Below are 17,644 nucleotides of genomic sequence, written 5' to 3'. Positions count from 1 at the left end.
TCCATAAACCAGAGAGAAAATTTAAATGAACAGAAATGCCTTATTACAGAAATCCTTAGTACACTCCTACATTTACATAATTACATTTAAATGTACAATCATGTTCACCAAAACAGGTGCAGATTATTAGAAAGTCACTAGAGAGTATATTGGGAGGGTCCAGCCTTCCAGAAATATTTCGCAACTTGGTGTGGTTTGGTATTTGCCATAAGGGTGTGTGGTAACACACCATGCCAATATCAAAAGACAAATGGACAAAGAACAAAGATCTGCAAATGGGAAAAAGTCCAGAGCACTGGCAACGAATAGGTCGTCCCACCAAATTCAGGTCAAGAAATGACAGAAAGTTGCTCATTAAAACTAATTCAAGTCTTTTAGAATTACAGTGTGACATCGGCAGATCTACAGACATCTTTTTCCACAGTCAGTGTGAAAGAGTGTCAACTGTCAGAAAGACACTGCACACACCTGGTCCATATGGGAGGTCAGGAAGGAAGAAGCCTCTGCTCTACAAATTAATGTCAATAGTCAATCGTGTTAAAGATTACATATCCATATTTCCAAATATGACAGCTTTCCAGGAGGTGTACTTAACTTTCACAGTCATTTTACTGGGTGATTTTCAATTGAAACTTTCATTCTATTAAAATTACCTTTACCCTACAATGCCAACTGTATACTTTTCCCCAACGCTGATCATAACCAGGTCTTTCTCTTACCCCATCTCAATCTTGGTCCTACAGTGCTGTGTTCAGAAAGAGTGGGCCAGGTCACCAAAACGTATCATGACATCGAGGCTGTTACCCACCTGCTGGAAGAGGTATGTTCATGGAAAATTCCATTGGTAATCTCCCCTGGGACTAATACAGAAGAGTAGAATAGAATAATGTGTAACTGAATTAAGATTGTCAACATTTAAACATGTAAATGAGTTAACTTCTTTCACCAAATTACAGTTAATTGCAAACGAGCTGTCATTTCAAATTGTGCGTTCCAAAACATTACAAAACTATTGATACCAATATTTTGTCCTAAGTAACGGTAAAACCAGAATGTACTTTTTGATCTCTGCTTGAAACTAGTCCCTAACTACATCACAGGACCAACAAAATCTTTTTCAAACCCCTGTCGCCCTGCAGAAAGAGCGAGACCTTGAGTTGGCCGCCCGGATTGGCCAGTCGCTGCTCAAGCAGAACCGCGAGCTAACAGCACGTAATGAGTTGTTGGACGAACAGCTGGAGATTGCTAAGGAAGAGGTAGGAAACCATCCCTGAAGGGCTGCTTGGATTTACCTCACAAAACAGACAGAATACACACATCCTTTGTTGGTTCTGAAGCAATTCAGCCAGGGAAATACATGCGCTGGAATATGAAAGCAAAAGGGAACGAGGTGTTTCGTAGCAGCCTGGTGTTGATGTACCTAACTGAACATTGATTTAGACCTGAATCGTTGCATTAATGCTGGGTTGGGTTAGAAAGATCTAGACCCGATAACCCTGGGCTGGAGCAGGTTCTAGGTAAACTCTTTGGCAAGATCCTAGTCATACAGATCCTAGATGAGTCTGACCTGGGGTTTACTTCGTCATTTACCAGATAGCCCAGCTGCGTCATGAGCTCTCCATGAGAGACGACCTGCTCCACTTGTACGCCAGCTCAGAGGAGATTGAGAATGCCTCCGAGTCAAACTCGTCGTGAGTACACATACACAATGCAGATTACACATACAACATCCCGTAAGGACTATCAACACAACTTTGACCTGTAAACAAATGACTGACTGGCCTCTTCCTCTCAACACGTTTTTAGAATGAAGAGGAACGAGTCGTCGAACTCCCTCAGTAACTTTGTCCACTATGACTTCATACACCAGAAACTCAAAGGTCTAGAGGAGGAGAACCTCAAACTTCGCTGTGTGGTATGTAACTCTGGCTACTTCTGAATACCTGCAGTGATTGACGTGGATTGGAAACTTGCTAATTGCTAATTATGGCTTCTTCACTCATGTACACATACCTTCAATCATTCAAGAGATTTTGCTAATGGAATGGAATGCGCTAACGCTAAAGCAACCAAATTTTGTTACTTTACAGGCCAATGACCTGACCTCAGAAACCACAAACTATGAGGAACAAGAGCAGGAGCTGATGATGGTCTGTGTGGAGGAACTCTGTAAGTCTACCATAACGTTCTGTTTAAGCAAATAGGCTTGGGCGGGTGTGGTATATGGCCAATATCCCACGGCCAGAGACAGGCGAACATGTGAGGGGAATACAGGCGATGGCACAGTTTGTTGACCCTAACTCTCTTCCTAAACACCCCTCAGCCTCTGTGAATAAGCGGGTGGCAGACCTGTCTGATGAGTTGGCCAAGAAGGTGGAGGACTCGCTCAGACAGCAGGAGGAGATAAGCTCCCTGCTCGGACAGATCGTTGACCTGCAGGCACGCTGCAAAGGAGTAGGTCAAGACACACACATCAAGTATTTACATTTGCACTCCAGCTGACGTCCAAAGTGTGGTTTCTAGTTGAAGCATTATCTTTTTCTCACACACCCTGCCTCAGTCATGTTTTTCACTCCCCGCTCTGTTCTTTTAGCTCACCGCAGACAATGAGGAGCTAGCCCAGCACCTGAGCGCCTCGCGGGAGAGCCAATCACAGCTCAGAGCAGAGGTAATCACAGCTCAGATCCTTTTCACTCTCCCACAATCAACAAAGCAACATCTTCTATGAATCATAACACAGCAGCGGGATGGAGTTACTGTTTAACACTGATCTGAGGACATTTTTGGCATTTCCCCACATTATTTTAAGAAAATAGGGAATGTAACCGGATTCTAGATCTGTGCCTGAAGCTTACAGGTTGGCGCTTTTTTAATTACTGATCTCTGTCTCCTCCTGGTGGCAGCTGAAGGACCTGCAGGACAAGTACTCTGAGAGCGAGGACATGCTACAGGAAGCCAGAGAGGACATAAAGAACCTGCGGAACAAGAGCCTTCCCAACAGCACGGTGCAACGCTACAGTGCCCTGTCGGCCGTGTTCCCCATGGACTCCCTGGCAGCCGAGATAGAGGGCACCTTCCGGAAGGGCCTGGACAGCCCCGCCCCCTCAGAGTACAAGTAAGTCACTGTGAAAGCTGGAAACATAGATAACAATAAGACTACACTAGAATTACAGTGCTGGTATATCAGATACAGTATGTGCCAAAGGTGACTTGTTACCAAATATATTTGATTAAACAAAAACAGCTTGGTTGGCGTGCTTGCTAAAAAAAAAAAACGGAACTGTTTTAAAAATATTTAAAACTATTGTCATTATTAGCTTTAAAATTATTAATGAATTCATTTATTCTTTTTTTTTACACTTAAACTATAACAATATTTGAAATAGCACCCGATACATTTTAATGGGAAGAAAATATCTTAGACTTACAGTATGTAAATTGATTGTGAAAGGATTTTTGATGCTATATATGCTTCCTGATTCAAAAGTATTTTAACTATGTTAGCATGAGAGTGAATGAGAACCACAAATACACAGTCATGCTTCTTGGTCAATAAAATACCTACTTATAAACTTTCAGGCTTTCCTACCTTCTTAAAATTATCTACAAACTACAATTAGCATAAATGTGCATCTTTAGCACACTTCAACCCATTTACATTCATTTTTGACTGGTTTAAACTAGAGACACCAAACTAGCTTATTATATCTAGCTGTCCCAAATGTTAAACACTTTTATGAACTCTAGCTACATAAATGTGTAAACAATTTCCATAAATGAACACAGTTCCACTAGTTCTTCAACTTTTTAAGCTAGGCACCTTACACATTTATACCTGTTCAGTGTATCCTATCAAATAATGAATCAGCTTTGTACTTCACCCGCTATATCTTGTCATTACAATTTCTACTACTAAAACATATTTCAAAACAATAAATAAATTATTAATCAATGTCTACAAGCACAGTAAGTAAAATAAAATATTTCAAATGTTTAAGAATTGCTTTTTCACTGAATCAAATCTTAAATGTACATAAAATACACTGAAACAAACATAAATACTCAGTAAACAGGGACATGTAAAACGTATTGGAGGGCACCTTGTCTCTCCCACTAGTCTGATTCAGCCCATCTGTTATCCATAGGAATCACCCGTGGCGCGTGTTTGAGACGGTTAAGGTGGCTAACAAGTCGGTGAGGCTACGTTCGCGGTGCCCCTCGCCAGGCCCGGTGCCCGGTTCCAGCCCCGGGTCGCTGCGCTCCAGCCGTACCTCCACGCCCCGCACCAGCTACTACGGCTCGGACAGCGCCAGCCTCACCTTAGAGGACAAAGCAGCGAGTGGCGCGTCGAGGTTGGGAGACGTGGCAAACCCAGAGGACAACAACAGGTGAGACTGGTGTCTGTTTCGGGTGTGTTGCCTTTTGGTTTCCCCAACTCTCCTTTTTCTACTTTCTATCTGTTTCTTGGACTTATAGCATCTACTGTGTCAACAGTAAATGTACTGTATACCGATGCCCTCTCCTTCTCTCCTCTCCTTTCAGAGGGACTGGTCCGAAACGTCTGGGCCAACCGGGCATGCCAGGAGGTCAGGACCTCGAAGCAGCCCTCCGTTGCTTATCGGACCGCCAGCGGAGCCACGCGTCGGAGCGGCCCTTCTTCGAGGTGGAGCGCGAACGCAAACTCCGCGCCCTGGCCGTCGCCAGCCAGGGGAACAGTGATGAGGGCGAGGAGGGCGGGGAGCTGAGCTCCAGCGGCTTCCTGACGCCCAACGACAGCTTGGCGTCCGGCTCGATGGGGTCGACGGGGACAAACTACTCCAACGGCAGCTCGGTGCACTCCTCAGCTGGTTCGGGGGGCTCGCGCTCCTACCTGCCCGATCGCCTGCAGATCGTCAAGCCCCTGGAAGGTAAGCCGGGAGACACCGTAGCCCACTACAATGGGAGTGCTGCTCTAGGATCAGTTTTACACTGTCTTACTAGGATCGTTGAAGTAGGCCATAAACGAACACCATCCGTCGACCGTACGAGGTGTCTGCCATCCGTCATGTAGGTCTTCTGGCAGTAGTTTAGATTCTCGCCCTGGGGTAGATCATGTATTCAGTGGCGCCCCTCTGTCTCACATCTCCTCCAGGCTCCGTCACCCTACACCACTGGCAGCAGCTGGCCAAGCCCAACCTGGGAGGGATACTGCACCCGCGCCCGGGCGTCCTCACCAAAGACTTCCGGGAGCTGGAGATCGACATGCAACACGTGTACAGCCTCAACGACCTGGAGGAGGACGAACCCGACCTGTCCCAGTTCTCTGCCGGCCTGGCCGCCGGAGCCCGCGGCCCAATGGGTAAGGGGCGACGCGGTTGTCGCTTCTTTTTTTTCCTTCTGGATAATTACGGGTCTGAACTGTGCGCGAGTATGTGCGCGCCCCCCGAGCACAAAGCGCGGTAATACCACCGGTCGCTCCGGTGTCAAAACCTGACCGCTCTCCCTGCCCCTTCCTGTGGAGCTCTTTAGGTCCGTCGGGTTGGGTGAGGAAGAACGATCAGGTGTTGGCCCCGGAGCCCTGCCTTTGGGTCTACCGTGTTCCCCCTCATGCGGTAGGTTTCACGAACACCGTCGGCGTCATTCAGGCGTCGATCATTACCCCATTTCTCATTGTCGCGAGGCTCCCGGGCGGCTCTCGCCCGTTGTCTGTGGTGGCGAGGTTTGTGAGGTGTTTCCGCATTTGCGTGTGGTTGTGTAAAGTGTGTCCATCCCCCGCAGTCACTCCTCCATCCTCCGGCCTCCAACTCCCCCAGACCCCTCCCACCCGCACTGTTTCCACATGTCGGAGACACCACCCATTCCTCCTGCTCCCAGTCTCCTCAAGGTAAGACCTGTCACTCGGCGTCACATGCAAGCCAGTCATTGGTAACACTTTCCTTTTACAGTCCCGTTTCACTTTTTTGCCCCTTTATTTATTTTCGTTTACCCTCAACCAGGACGTCCCTTGAGATGAGAATCTCTTTCTTGAGGCAGACCTGGCCAAGAAAGCAACGTACGGTCAAGCGCAAAAACGTACTCACTATTTGTCTGTTGTTGTCAAAGAACGTATATATGGTGACAATGGTAACTTCCTGGAAGTTTCATCCGAGACATGGAAATCATCGGTAACTACCTTGTCCTAACGGTGTGTAGTGATGCTTGAATGAATTCCAATGAAACAAGTCAAATCACTGCCGTGTGGTCACCTCAAAGTAGAGTGAAACACACGCATGTTTCATCAACGGGCCTCGTCTTGGTATTCATTCAACAACAAAAATGATGTTGGACAACTAGGCCTTCGATATGACCGAAAGGGGGTCTGGGCGTATTGCTCCCTTGACTAAATGTTTCGCAGTCTTTCTCTGTTCTCCGAAACTAGACGCTTCTTTCCTTACCCTCTGTGCCATCTCCCCCTCAGCGGCAGGAAACGCTGGTCCAAGCACTTCTTCCTCTAAAGTGGGCTTACTAGACCAAGTAAGAACCACCTGGGACGGGCTGAGTGAGACAGCCACAGGAACAGACATATCCCTTTAACCTTCCCAAACCATGACCCCACTAACCTCACACCTCATCAGACCAATAGCCTGGTAGCAAGCAACATCTATACGGCTACAGCCGGAAATAAAAGCCTCCGGTACACACACACTGGCAACCAGGCTAATGGTCTGAATGACAAAAGGTCACTGGCAAAACACTACTGCTCACTGATACTGTAACACAACTGAATTAAGGTTTTTATTATGGTTAGTGCCACTGATATGCGCTGACTTTACGGCTGACTTGCTTGGCCGGTTGCACGGCGTTCCCGCTGTCCTCTTCTAAACAGTTTCTGACCTCTTCCGGGCTCGTCCCGGGCACAGGGCATGACCCTGAAGAGAACCTCTTGGCCCACGGACTCACTCCTACTAGCAGCATCTGTAACCCACCCTTTACAGGCATGAAGTGGGAACCACTTGGAGGTGTACTAACCAACTCATCCTGTAACCTGACTAATTCTGCTCTTTGGACTATTTAAAGTGACAGATAATCAAGGTGGCTGTGTGATTGGTTGGTTCTAATTGGTCCTTTTCTGTTTTTCTCTCTCCTGTGTAGCCTTTGCTCTTGCAACCTGTCCGCTCGTGGGAGCTGTGAGCATCTGAGCGCCCCGCCGCCCCCCTCCTCCTCCCAGCAGCACTTTGGTCTGACCTTTGACACTTGCCAGGGCGGCCGCACCTCTACCGAGGCCTCCACCCCGGCACCTCCTCTAACACTGGGACTCCTGAAGCTGCTGAAAGAGCGGGGCATCTCTGGCTCCACCCACCCTCACCCCCACCAGACCCCACCCCCGGCCCCGACGCGACCCGAGACGGAAGGGGAGGCGCGGGGTGGAGGTGGGGGCCCGGCCAAGAAGGAGGAAGGAGGGAGGAGGAACATTTTCAGCTTCAACTTGATGGAGAAGCTTCAGGGTCTGGGGCTGCATAGAGTGGCGGCCCGCGGGGGAGCCAATCCCAACAGAGAGGAGAAAGATGCAGTCAGGCAAAACAGGCGTCAAGCCCGAGTCTGAGAATTGCTAGGACAACACCTCCTCCTCCTTTCTCCTGGTTGTGCTACAGTACCGCCATGTTGTGCTTCGGTGCCCACAGCAGTACATTAAGAAATGGAGCCTCCCAAGAACCATAGAGCCATATTTTGAGTTTCTGTTGTGTTTAGTAGCGAACAGTCACTCTTGTTTTTGTAATGGACTCATTTATAGTAGATTCTAGGTCCCCACCACAATGTGTGACATTGTGTTCATTCTCAGGAGAATCACCTGATCCCAGGACAGGCTGTCAAGAAACAGTTTTTTTTTATAAGAGAAAAAGATGAGAAACGTCACAAAGAAAAACAGGCGTTGCTTGTTATACCTTTGTTTCGTGGTTGTCGCTGGTTTTACGAGGTATGAAGGAAAGAACAGAACATCTCATGTTTTTGTTGTTGGAAGAACTGCATAACGTTTTAAAAAATGCAATGTTTTTACCATCAGATACAATTATACTACGTTTTCATTACTTTGGAAGAGATACAAGGTATCTTTATTTAGAAAACCCGAGATGCACTGGATTTCGGCATGTCCATTTGCATTATTAGCTGCTATTGCGAAACCACATTCACTTTACTCCGGTAAAACCGCAAGCACTTCAATCACTCCCCGTTATAGAACGGCGAATAGATGATCCACTGACTGAACATACTGAAAGGTTGCTACGTGGTCGACCTTCACTGAGGTATTAGCGATGTGATTATTTATGGCACCACAAAGCACCCGCACACCCCACCAGCCCCCATCCAGTTGCAAGCCATTGTAAAACGCTTTACTTGGAAATGCGTTCAATTACGCGAGTCGCTGTAAACTGCTGTGTTTAGTCAATTCTACAAAAAGCTTTCAGGTCGTCTATCGTGTTGTACGAAAGACAACCGCAAGAGATTGTAGACATTTTTTTCTTCTTTTTATGTTTTATCTGCTGTATCTGTGTTGACGGATAAACTCATGATTTTGGTGGACGTGTGTTACCGTGTCATAGGGAGTAATGACGATGGCCTGTATGAAGCAGTGTAGTCGGGCATTCAAAGTGAATTCCTCCAAAGTGATTCTACTGAGGGGGTACCTTATGAGAAAACAAAACAGATGCAAGCGAAGTCAATGGAAAAAAAGAACTGTACAAAAACCAAATTAGCGTTGACTGCATGCTTTTTTTTTAGATGCTTTTTCGGCTGTTTGGACAATCAAATGTAGATAAACGGCATAGGATACTGCGGATCAAAAGGGAAGACGGTAGCAAGTGATGATCATTTATAGTCATAGGTAAATCAACTAAACAGCAGTATCACCGATGTTGAAATGAACTACTGTTTTCTGAATCCATGTTAATCACTGAGTTGTATATGGGTGTGAATGCGTGCATCAATTGTACCATCTGTGAATTAAAATGTACATCGTATTTCCAACACACGCACCTGTTGTTCTTTACATGTGATGTTTAAAAATGGTTGAATGAAACACATGTCTATTAGAAATAGCTACTGCAAACGCGTTTATTATGATAATTGGGTTAAAATAAAACATAAATGGACGGTTTCCCATACACAGATTAAGCCTACTCTGGGACAAAAAGAGAACACCACAGAGCTTGATTTTGTGAGTCCTTGACTAGACATATTTTATCTCAACAAAACTGGCCCAAATATACACAAAAGCCACAGGAAATACAGAATGTGGGCTATTAAAGACGTTCTAATAGGGATGGATATTCTGACAACAGACCAATGTTTCAGAGTTGACCCGCGGGTCTTCACTCGGCGCTTCGGCGTCCAAAGTCCACCCAGCCCTGGTAGTCGCGGTCCGGACAATCATTCATCATCTCTGCGAACAATACAAACCTACATAAATCAAACAGAAGATGGACAGAGGACTTGCTTGATTCATCGAAATGAAAACACATTGTATTTCTATTATGAGGAAAATCTCTCTTTTCTACCACAAAATAGTGAAATGTTATGTGGTTATTTAATCACCACAAGAGGCCACCAAACACTATAAAAGCAGGAACAGGAACATCTTGTGTACAAAATGTAGATCACATTGAACATGTCTGGAGGTTGAAGTTGGGGTGTGCTTGGTAGGGTACTTTGAGGGTCCTGAGGGTTGCTTCCTCACATCTTAATAATTGGTCAGAAGATCCAAATGAATATTTATGAACTATTATATGAATCTTGTAAATAGACATGGACAATTTTGGTGCAATCAATTAACTTAAATTCAACTTCAAAATCTTGAAACAAGATATTAAATCTTTCTAACTAGAGGAACCATTTTGGATTAATATCTTTGTCTTTCTCTTTTATGCTCTCTTCCTCTCATTCTGTCTGTCTCCCTTTATCCAAATTAGCCCATCATGATGTAATTGACAATTTAGTGCAGGGTCATGTTAAAATGATTTGCCAACATGTTTTAATTTCTGTGGCCTTAGAAGGACTCTACCACCACCGCCCTGACCTCCAAGACCTTCGGCTGTAACACAGATATATACAGGAGTATTCACACACACCTGAAATGGCCTGCATGATTTGCTTGGACATGAACTCGCGCTGCTCCTCAGACAAATGCGACATCCTCTCCCTCCTCTCCATACGGGTTTGGGTGTCCTGCCCCAGTGGCGCCGCATTCTCCATCGCCTCCCTCCTGCTGGCCATCAGCTGGGACAGCCTCCCGCTCGGTTTGGTGTCGCCACCTGACTTGGATGTGGGCGACGCCAAACCAACCACCACGAGCGTTGCCACAAGGGAACACACCAGCAATCCACTCAGTGCCATGCCTGTAAATGCAAAATATGCATTTGTTTTCTTGAAATGCAGCGTTGGATTATTCTTGAAATGGTTAAAACACTGGGTTATGTGGAAGTAACGGGAGCGCTTACCTTCAAAGGAGCGGTGAGCGTGCGTGATAGTCTGTCCAAAAAGCCAGCGGCCTCGAATGATACCGTCGGTTGTCCGTGGCATGTCTTTTATACACAAACCGGTGTAACCAATGTGTTCTTCAAAGAGCAATATCTGATAAGAATTTGCAATCCCCTTGATTGATTGAAAAGAACGATAGTAATGTGACATTTAATGGATGAGTGATGCCATATGCTTTTAGAACTGGCGCTTCAATATTCTAATCGTTACACTGGAAATGGGAGACCACGTAAAGCTCACTTAGAAATCCAATAATGGTTGTCGTAGAAGTCCTAAACCCTGTCACAACACCCGTTTCCAAGGCCAAGGTCCAGCGACACGAACTTTCCCCTTGGATTGACACACGAGTAACACCAAAAGGATTATAAATATGCTACGGAAATGTACTGTACATGTTCTACAGTCGACCCATGACTTAAAAAAAACATTTGGAACCCAAAGGCACAATTGAGAATCATTACAGAATAATTAATGTTGTTCTGGATAGAGGCACGGTGGTGACATCATTAGGAACCTCATGGTTATAGGGTGTCATGTAGCGCAGTTTATAGAGCATGGTTCTTGCAAGGCCAGGGGTTGTGGGTTTGATTCCCACGGGGAACAGGTTGGAAATACAGTTTTGCTCATAAGATTGCATACTCTGGCAGAAATGTTGGCACTGATTTTGAAAATATGATTGATCATGCAAAACTGTCAATTATTTAAGGATAGTGATCATATGAAGCCATTCATTATCACATCGTTGTTTGGCTCCTTTTTAAATCATAATGAGAACAGAAATCACCCAAAAGGCCCTGATCAAAAGTTTACATACCCTTGAATGTTAGGCCTTGTTACAGACACACAAGGTGACACACACAGGATAAAATGGCAATTAAAGTTTAATTTCCCACACATGTGGCTTTTTAAATTGCAATTAGTGTCTGTGAATTAAATAGTCAATGAGTTTGATGCACTGAGCAGGGTAGATACTGAGCCATGGGGAGCAGAAAATAACTGTCAAAAGACCTTTATAACAAAGTAATGGAACTTTATAAACATGAAATATCCAAAGCCTTGCAAATCCCAGTCAGTACTGTTCAATCATTAAGAAGTGGAAAATTCGGGGATCTCTTGATACCAAGCCAAGGTCAGGTAGACCAAGAAAGATTTTCAGCCAAAACTGTCAGAAGAATTGTTCGGAATACAATGAAAAACCCACAGGTAACCTCAGGAGAAATGCAGGCTGCTCTGGAAAAAGACAGTGTGGTTGTTTCATGGAGCACAATACGATGATACTTGAACAAAAATGAGCTGCATGGTCAAGTTGCCAGAAAGAAGTCTTTACTGTGCCAATGTCACAAAAAGACCGGTTACAATATGCCTGACAACACCTTGACACGCCTCACAGCCTCTGGCACACTGTAATTTGGAGTGACGAGACCAAAATAGAGGCCTATAGTGAACAGAATCCCATCCCCACTGTGAAGCATGTTGGTGGCTCACTGATGATTTGGGGGTGTGTGAGTTTTAAAGGCACTGGGAATCTTGTGAAAATTGGTGGCAAGATGAATGCAGCATGTTATCAGAAAATACTGGCAGACAATTTGCATTCTTCTGCACGAAAGCTGCGCATGGGACGTTCTTGGTCTTTCCAACATGACAATGACCCTAAGCACAAGGCCAAGTTGACTCTCCAGTGGTTACAGCAGAAAAAGGTGAAGGTCCTGGAGTGGCCATCACAGTCTCCTGACTTTAAAGTCATCGAGACACTTTGGGGAGTTCTCAAACTTGCGGTTCATGCAAGACGGCCAAAGACTTTGCATGACCTGGAGGCATTTTGCCAAGACAAATGGGCAGCTACACCACCTGCAAGAATTCAGGGCCTCTTAGACAACTATTACAAAAAACTGCACGCTGTCAGTGATGCTAAAGGGGGCAATACACAGTATTAAGAACTAAGGGTATGCAGACTTTTGAACAGGGGTCAGTTAATTTTTTTCTTGCCATGCTTTGTTTTATGATTGTGCCATTCTGTTATGACCTACAGTTGAATATGAATCCCATAAGAAATAAAAGACATGTGTTTTGCCTGCTCACTCATGTTTTATTTACCAATGGTACATACATTAGCAATTCACCAAGGGGTAAGCAAACTTTTGAGCACAACTGTACATGCGGTCAGTAATGCAAGTTGCTCTGGATAGGGGTGTCAGCTAAATGACTGAAATGTAAATGGTTGAGTGTGTAGACCTTGTTGTAGTGGTAAAACCCGGCCCCACGGATGCTCATTTCGTAACCCGGCTCTGCTGAGGTCGAAACCACTGAAGAAGTAGACAGGGGTTGATGACACACATACTCAATCTCTTATCTGGACCGGAATGCACCATTGACTGAGGCCAACTTTACAGCTGTTTACCTATAGATTTAAAATCGCATTAAGGAAGTGGAAATCCACTTAAAATGAAGTGAATGAAAGGGGATTGTCGTCAGGATATCACAACTAAAGTGATATGCAGTTATTATGTAGGCAACAAGAACAAGGTCACAAGGACTTTGCACTACTATGCATTTTTTAAATAAAAAAAAGGATGTATCCCTTGTAAATAAGTATTCCGATTCTTCGCTCTGACACTGACCTGAGCTCAGGTGAGTCCTGTGTCCTTTGTCCCTGGTTGAGTTGTTTTTAGAACTTGACATACACAACCCAGTCTTTCGTCCATGGCTTGTCCTAACTGAATCATTATCACGTGACCACTGCTGAGTACAGCAACCACATGTAGTTCATTACTCATATGGAAATGTGTTGTCTTTGTCCAGTTCCAAAAAACTCAGCATTCTGACTCTGATGTATGATATGGAATATGGTCTTGACAGTTCATGGAAAAGGCGTGAGACTGTTGAATGCCACCAGTTCTGACGTTGACTTGATCATTAATGCTATGATCATGTCAGGGTAACACCACTCTATGACATGTCTATCAAGGGCCATCTAGTGGTCAAAAATAAGAACTGCTATGGAAAATGTGCATAGTGTAGGTCTTCAAGAAGAATGGCTGAAATTGTTCTGTTTATGAGTCTTCTGAATTTATCCTGACTTTACATGGTATAGTTATCTAAAATTGTCTGTTGGGCAAGGAGTCTGGTTTGGTGATTCCGTGTTCATGTAACCTAGTTTCCCGTGAAAAACAGTTGCTATTGGGGTAAAATATCCCCTAAAAAAAGCCCATTATCACCATCAAAACGACATCCTGTAGTGTTTTCGCAACAACAAAAAACGTTCTCAATAAATTGCAGGCAACAAGTCAGTCAATGACAAAGAAAAAAAAATCACAGATTTTATATTATTGTCAATATATTGCAGTTAGTGAGAAAAATGTTTTTCAAGTTTTTGTAAATGCTTTACAGTCAATAAGAAATAAAAATGTCACACTTGAAGTGTTTATAAATGGGTTGCAGTTATTAAGAAACAGACACATATTTTGACGTTTTTGTAAATGCACTCAATTCCATGAGAAATAAAAGTGTCTGACGTTGTTGTACATTGCCATTCTTTTTCGGTTATAGGCCCTCTGTGAGCAGTTGTTGCCACCCTAAACCAATCTACGTCCGAAAAAAGATGCAAATCGGCCTAATCAGAGACGCAACTTACATGAGTGGTGAACCCACTGATGGTCGGTCTTTTGTAGTCACCTGCATTCCAAACGTGTCATAGCAATCTAGTACCACTGTTTAGCGTATGTGTTTATATGGTGTGAGCGTGAAATGTGAAAGAGATGATTGACCAGGAGAGAGAAAAAAAAATAGGATATGACTGTAATGTTCAGGAGCAAAATGTGGAAAAAGTGAAGGGGTCTGAACACTTTCTGAATGCACCGTAATGTCCCGCTCAGTTTTAGACAAAGCTAACACCGGGTCAGATCGGGCATGAAAAACGTATCAACTTCAGTCTCGGTTGTGTAACACAAAATGCTAATGGATTTGCATGTCAGTCGGTGCTCAAGAACTACCCTGGAAGACACTCCTTGCATCTCAGTACTTTTTGTAATCGTTCAGACTTACCCCCGCCTGTGGGACCTTTGAAGTTAAGCGTTTGAAGTTAATGACTGGGTGCCACGTCACATAAAATGTAATTTCACTTTAATTTCCAAGTAAATCTGTAGTTTTTTTAAAATAAAAAATACACTCACCTAAAGGATTATTAGGAACACCATACTAATACTGTGTTTGACCCACTTTCGCTTTCAGAACTGCCTTAATTCTACGTGGCATTGATTCAACAAGGTGCTGAAAGCATTCTTTAGAAATGTTGGCCCATATTGATAGGATAGAATCTTGCAGTTGATGGAGATTTGTGGGATGCACATCCAGGGCATGAAGCTCCCGTTCCACCACATCCCAAAGATGCTCTATTGGGTTGAGATCTGGTGACTGTGGGGGCCATTTCAGTACAGTGAACTCATTGTCAGGTTCAAGAAACCAATTTGAAATTATTCGAGCTTTGTGACATGGTGCATTATCCTGCTGGAAGTAGCCATCAGAGGATGGGTACATGGTGGTCATAAAGGGATGGACATGGTCAGAAACAATGCTCAGGCAGGCCGTGGCATTTAAACGATGCCCAATTGGCACTAAGGGGCCTAAAGTGTGCCAAGAAAACACACACCATTACACCACCACCACCAGCCTGCACAGTGGCAACAAAGCATGATGGATCCATGTTCTCATTCTGTTTACGCCAAATTCTGACTCTACCATCTGAATGTCTCAACAGAAATCGAGACTCATCAGACCAGGCAACATTCTTCCAGTCTTCAACCGTCCAATTTTGGTGAGCTCGTGCAAATTGTAGCCTCTTTTTCCTATTTGTAGTGGAGATGAGTGGTACCCAGTGGGGTCTTCTGCTGTTGTAGCCCATCCGCCTCAAGGTTGTGCGTGTTGTGGCTTCACAAATGCTTTGCTGCATACCTCGGTTGTAACAAGTGGTTATTTCAGTCAAAGTTGCTCTTCTATCAGCTTGAATCAGTCGGCCCATTCTCCTCTGACCTCTAGCATCAACAAGGCATTTTCGCCCACAGGACTGCTGCATACTGGATGTTTTTCCCTTTTCACACCATTCTTTGTAAACCCTAGAAATGGTTGTGTGTGAAAATCCCAGTAACTGAGCAGATTGTGAAATACTCAGACCGGACTGTCTGGCACCAACAACCGTGCCACGCTCAAAATTGCTTAAATCACCTTTCTTTCCCATTCTGACATTCAGTTTTGGAGTTCAGGAGATTGTCTTGACCAGGACCACACCCCTAAATGCATTGAAGCAACTGCCATGTGATTGGTTGATTAGATAATTGCATTAATGAGAAATTTAACAGGTGTTCCTAATAATCCTTTAGGTGAGTGTATGTTACAAAAATATATTACACTAGTCTTCACTAAACCTAATTTATAAGTAGATCTGAACTAGCCTGGGTTGTTTAGAACTAGATGAGCTCGTAGTTTTTTGTGTGTAAACATTAAAAGAAAGGTCTGTTTCATTTGACAATATGCAACACTGGATGAAATGACAAATTTCATTAACAATTATTGTACTGTGGAATAACAGATAGAGGCACGTACAGAAGATTGATGATTGTGATTATCAACATTGAATAATATGTAAAACAACACGATGCATGGGCCTGTTTGATATCACAATAGACAACAGAGGATTTGAATGATTAGTCTAAACAAGTACAGTAACATGAAAATATTGATGATAAGAAATTATTATGCACGGTTCCTGCTTGGCCTATACCCACTACTCCTCACTGATAGTTCTTGAATTAGCAACAAAATGGGCATTTGATTTGAAATATCAACAGTAAATAAAATCTTTAAAAAGACATTGCAATTGCGCAGACTAGTTAATTTTCAGAATAGTACTTAAATTGAACATACAGGAGATCTTCTAAGGGGAACTTTGTTTGGCACAGATCCCAATCATTGTACTTGCTGGAACAAGTGCAATCCTTCTTAGAATTGGCCACGGTTTCATGGATAGGGGAAATCTTATCCAGCAAGTTTAATAGTTGAGCTGAGGTTCTATTTAAAAACCTCTTGGGTCAGGTCATGTTACAAAAAAACAAACAAGCATCCTGTATTATGTTGAACTTTATCAGGGCTACTCAACATTATGACGTTTTTCTTAAAAATGTACTGCTAGGCTTTGGAAAAAAAGTGTCACCCTGGTTAACTTTTTTTTGAATTTATCTTTGTTATTGACTGCACTAGACTAACAAAATAAATTTAAAAAATCCCCATAATCTACAATCAATTGGCAAAAAGATCATACCCAGTCAAAAGTGTTCTAATTAACTGCAATGAAATGATACAAATATCATAATTGTTACATTTTTCTTATCATTGACTGTAAAATTTTCATGTCTATCATCTTTCTTTTTCATTGACGATCAATGCTTTGAAGACAAACATTTTTTTATTTTTATGAAAGACTTCGGCTGAACTATTTCTGTTTAAATTGGTTAACAATAAGCTTTCTAGAAAGTTGGATCACTTTACTACGACCTAACTCAATGTGATCCCAATTTGAACATTGCCAATCAAATAAACTGACACTCATGAAGCGGCACGATCCTATTGTTGTATTGCATTTCGAACAGATTATTTGAAAGCGAAGACCAGATGTAAAAGTTGAGAGGGTTTGTTTACTTTTCACCTGTACATGTTGGCTAATCGCTCTGGCGAGTAGATGTTCCGTGCTTGCTGTGTGCTACTGTGGAAGAGAGAGAGCATACCCATATTGGTTTTGTCAGGACAGGTATGTTCCCAAATGTCCTATAGGTACTTACATATTTGCATCGAGCAATACTATAACACTGATTGGCTATGACACAGGTTCACTGAAGCACATCAGATGCGATCTTGCGCTGCAAACTGCAACATTTGTTATTTTGTTTTGTTACATCGAAAAGTCTTCTGATACTACGTTGATTCAATAAATGAAATTGCGTGGGCTGACATTCGCTCTGGGCAGAAAACCTGGCAGAGCTGTGTGGCAGTGCATGCATGCATCTTTGAGGATACATTGCTTTCCAATGCGATCGTCTTTTATCAGGTTCAACACAAAACGTTTGACCGCAACAACGTCGATCTTGCATGTGGTCACAATTACCGG

At 43.6% G+C, this 17,644-nt stretch overlaps 2 protein-coding genes across 13 annotated transcripts in view; one reads left to right on the top strand and one right to left on the bottom strand.

The window, feature by feature from the left end:
• The window catches only part of si:dkey-28e7.3 (trafficking kinesin-binding protein 1), a 44,869-nt gene extending 35,883 nt beyond the window's left edge, over positions 1-8,986 (top strand). For 4 of the 11 annotated variants that reach the window (XM_010889183.4, XM_010889185.4, XM_010889184.5 and 1 more), the window contains 13 exons: positions 744-820; positions 1,140-1,256; positions 1,594-1,691; positions 1,807-1,915; positions 2,091-2,169; positions 2,324-2,454; positions 2,594-2,668; positions 2,904-3,115; positions 4,146-4,388; positions 4,543-4,907; positions 5,132-5,338; positions 5,758-5,863; positions 7,111-8,986. In XM_010889183.4, coding sequence (XP_010887485.2) covers positions 744-820; positions 1,140-1,256; positions 1,594-1,691; positions 1,807-1,915; positions 2,091-2,169; positions 2,324-2,454; positions 2,594-2,668; positions 2,904-3,115; positions 4,146-4,388; positions 4,543-4,907; positions 5,132-5,338; positions 5,758-5,863; positions 7,111-7,561 — 2,270 coding nt within the window. In that variant the 3' untranslated portion in view covers positions 7,562-8,986. The other 7 variants (XM_010889192.5, XM_010889193.5, XM_010889194.4 and 4 more) reach the window with 7 other exon arrangements.
• A 117-nt stretch (positions 8,987-9,103) lies between these two features.
• On the bottom strand, positions 9,104-10,933 carry LOC105021474 (cholecystokinin). 2 transcript variants are annotated; one of them, XM_010889181.4, is made up of 3 exons: positions 10,452-10,933; positions 10,083-10,349; positions 9,104-9,397 (listed from the first exon to the last, which is right to left on the bottom strand). In XM_010889181.4, the coding sequence occupies exons 1-3, from the start codon at positions 10,639-10,641 to the stop codon at positions 9,327-9,329; spliced, it is 528 nt and encodes a 175-aa protein (XP_010887483.1). In that variant the 5' UTR covers positions 10,642-10,933; the 3' UTR covers positions 9,104-9,326. The 2 variants fall into 2 exon arrangements, with proteins under 2 accessions (XP_010887483.1, XP_019905405.1); XM_020049846.3 differs by having other exon boundaries at positions 9,309-9,414.
• Positions 10,934-17,644: the final 6,711 nt, after the last annotated feature.

This window comes from Esox lucius, chromosome 9 (assembly GCF_011004845.1).
Source record: "Esox lucius isolate fEsoLuc1 chromosome 9, fEsoLuc1.pri, whole genome shotgun sequence".
Lineage (NCBI taxonomy): Eukaryota > Metazoa > Chordata > Actinopteri > Esociformes > Esocidae > Esox > Esox lucius.
The sequence above is the reverse complement of the archived record's forward strand: the minus strand, read 5'-3'. Positions and strand labels throughout refer to the sequence as shown.

Coding starts and splice junctions, on each gene's coding strand:
- LOC105021474 (XM_010889181.4), bottom strand. CDS start 10,641: ATGTCACATTACTATCGTTCTTTTCAATCAATCAAGGGGATTGCAAAT. Junction 10,350..10,451: donor CGCTCACCGCTCCTTTGAAG/GTAAGCGCTCCC, acceptor TTGCATTTACAG/GCATGGCACTGAGTGGATTG. Junction 9,398..10,082: donor AATCATGCAGGCCATTTCAG/GTGTGTGTGAAT, acceptor TATTGTTCGCAG/AGATGATGAATGATTGTCCG.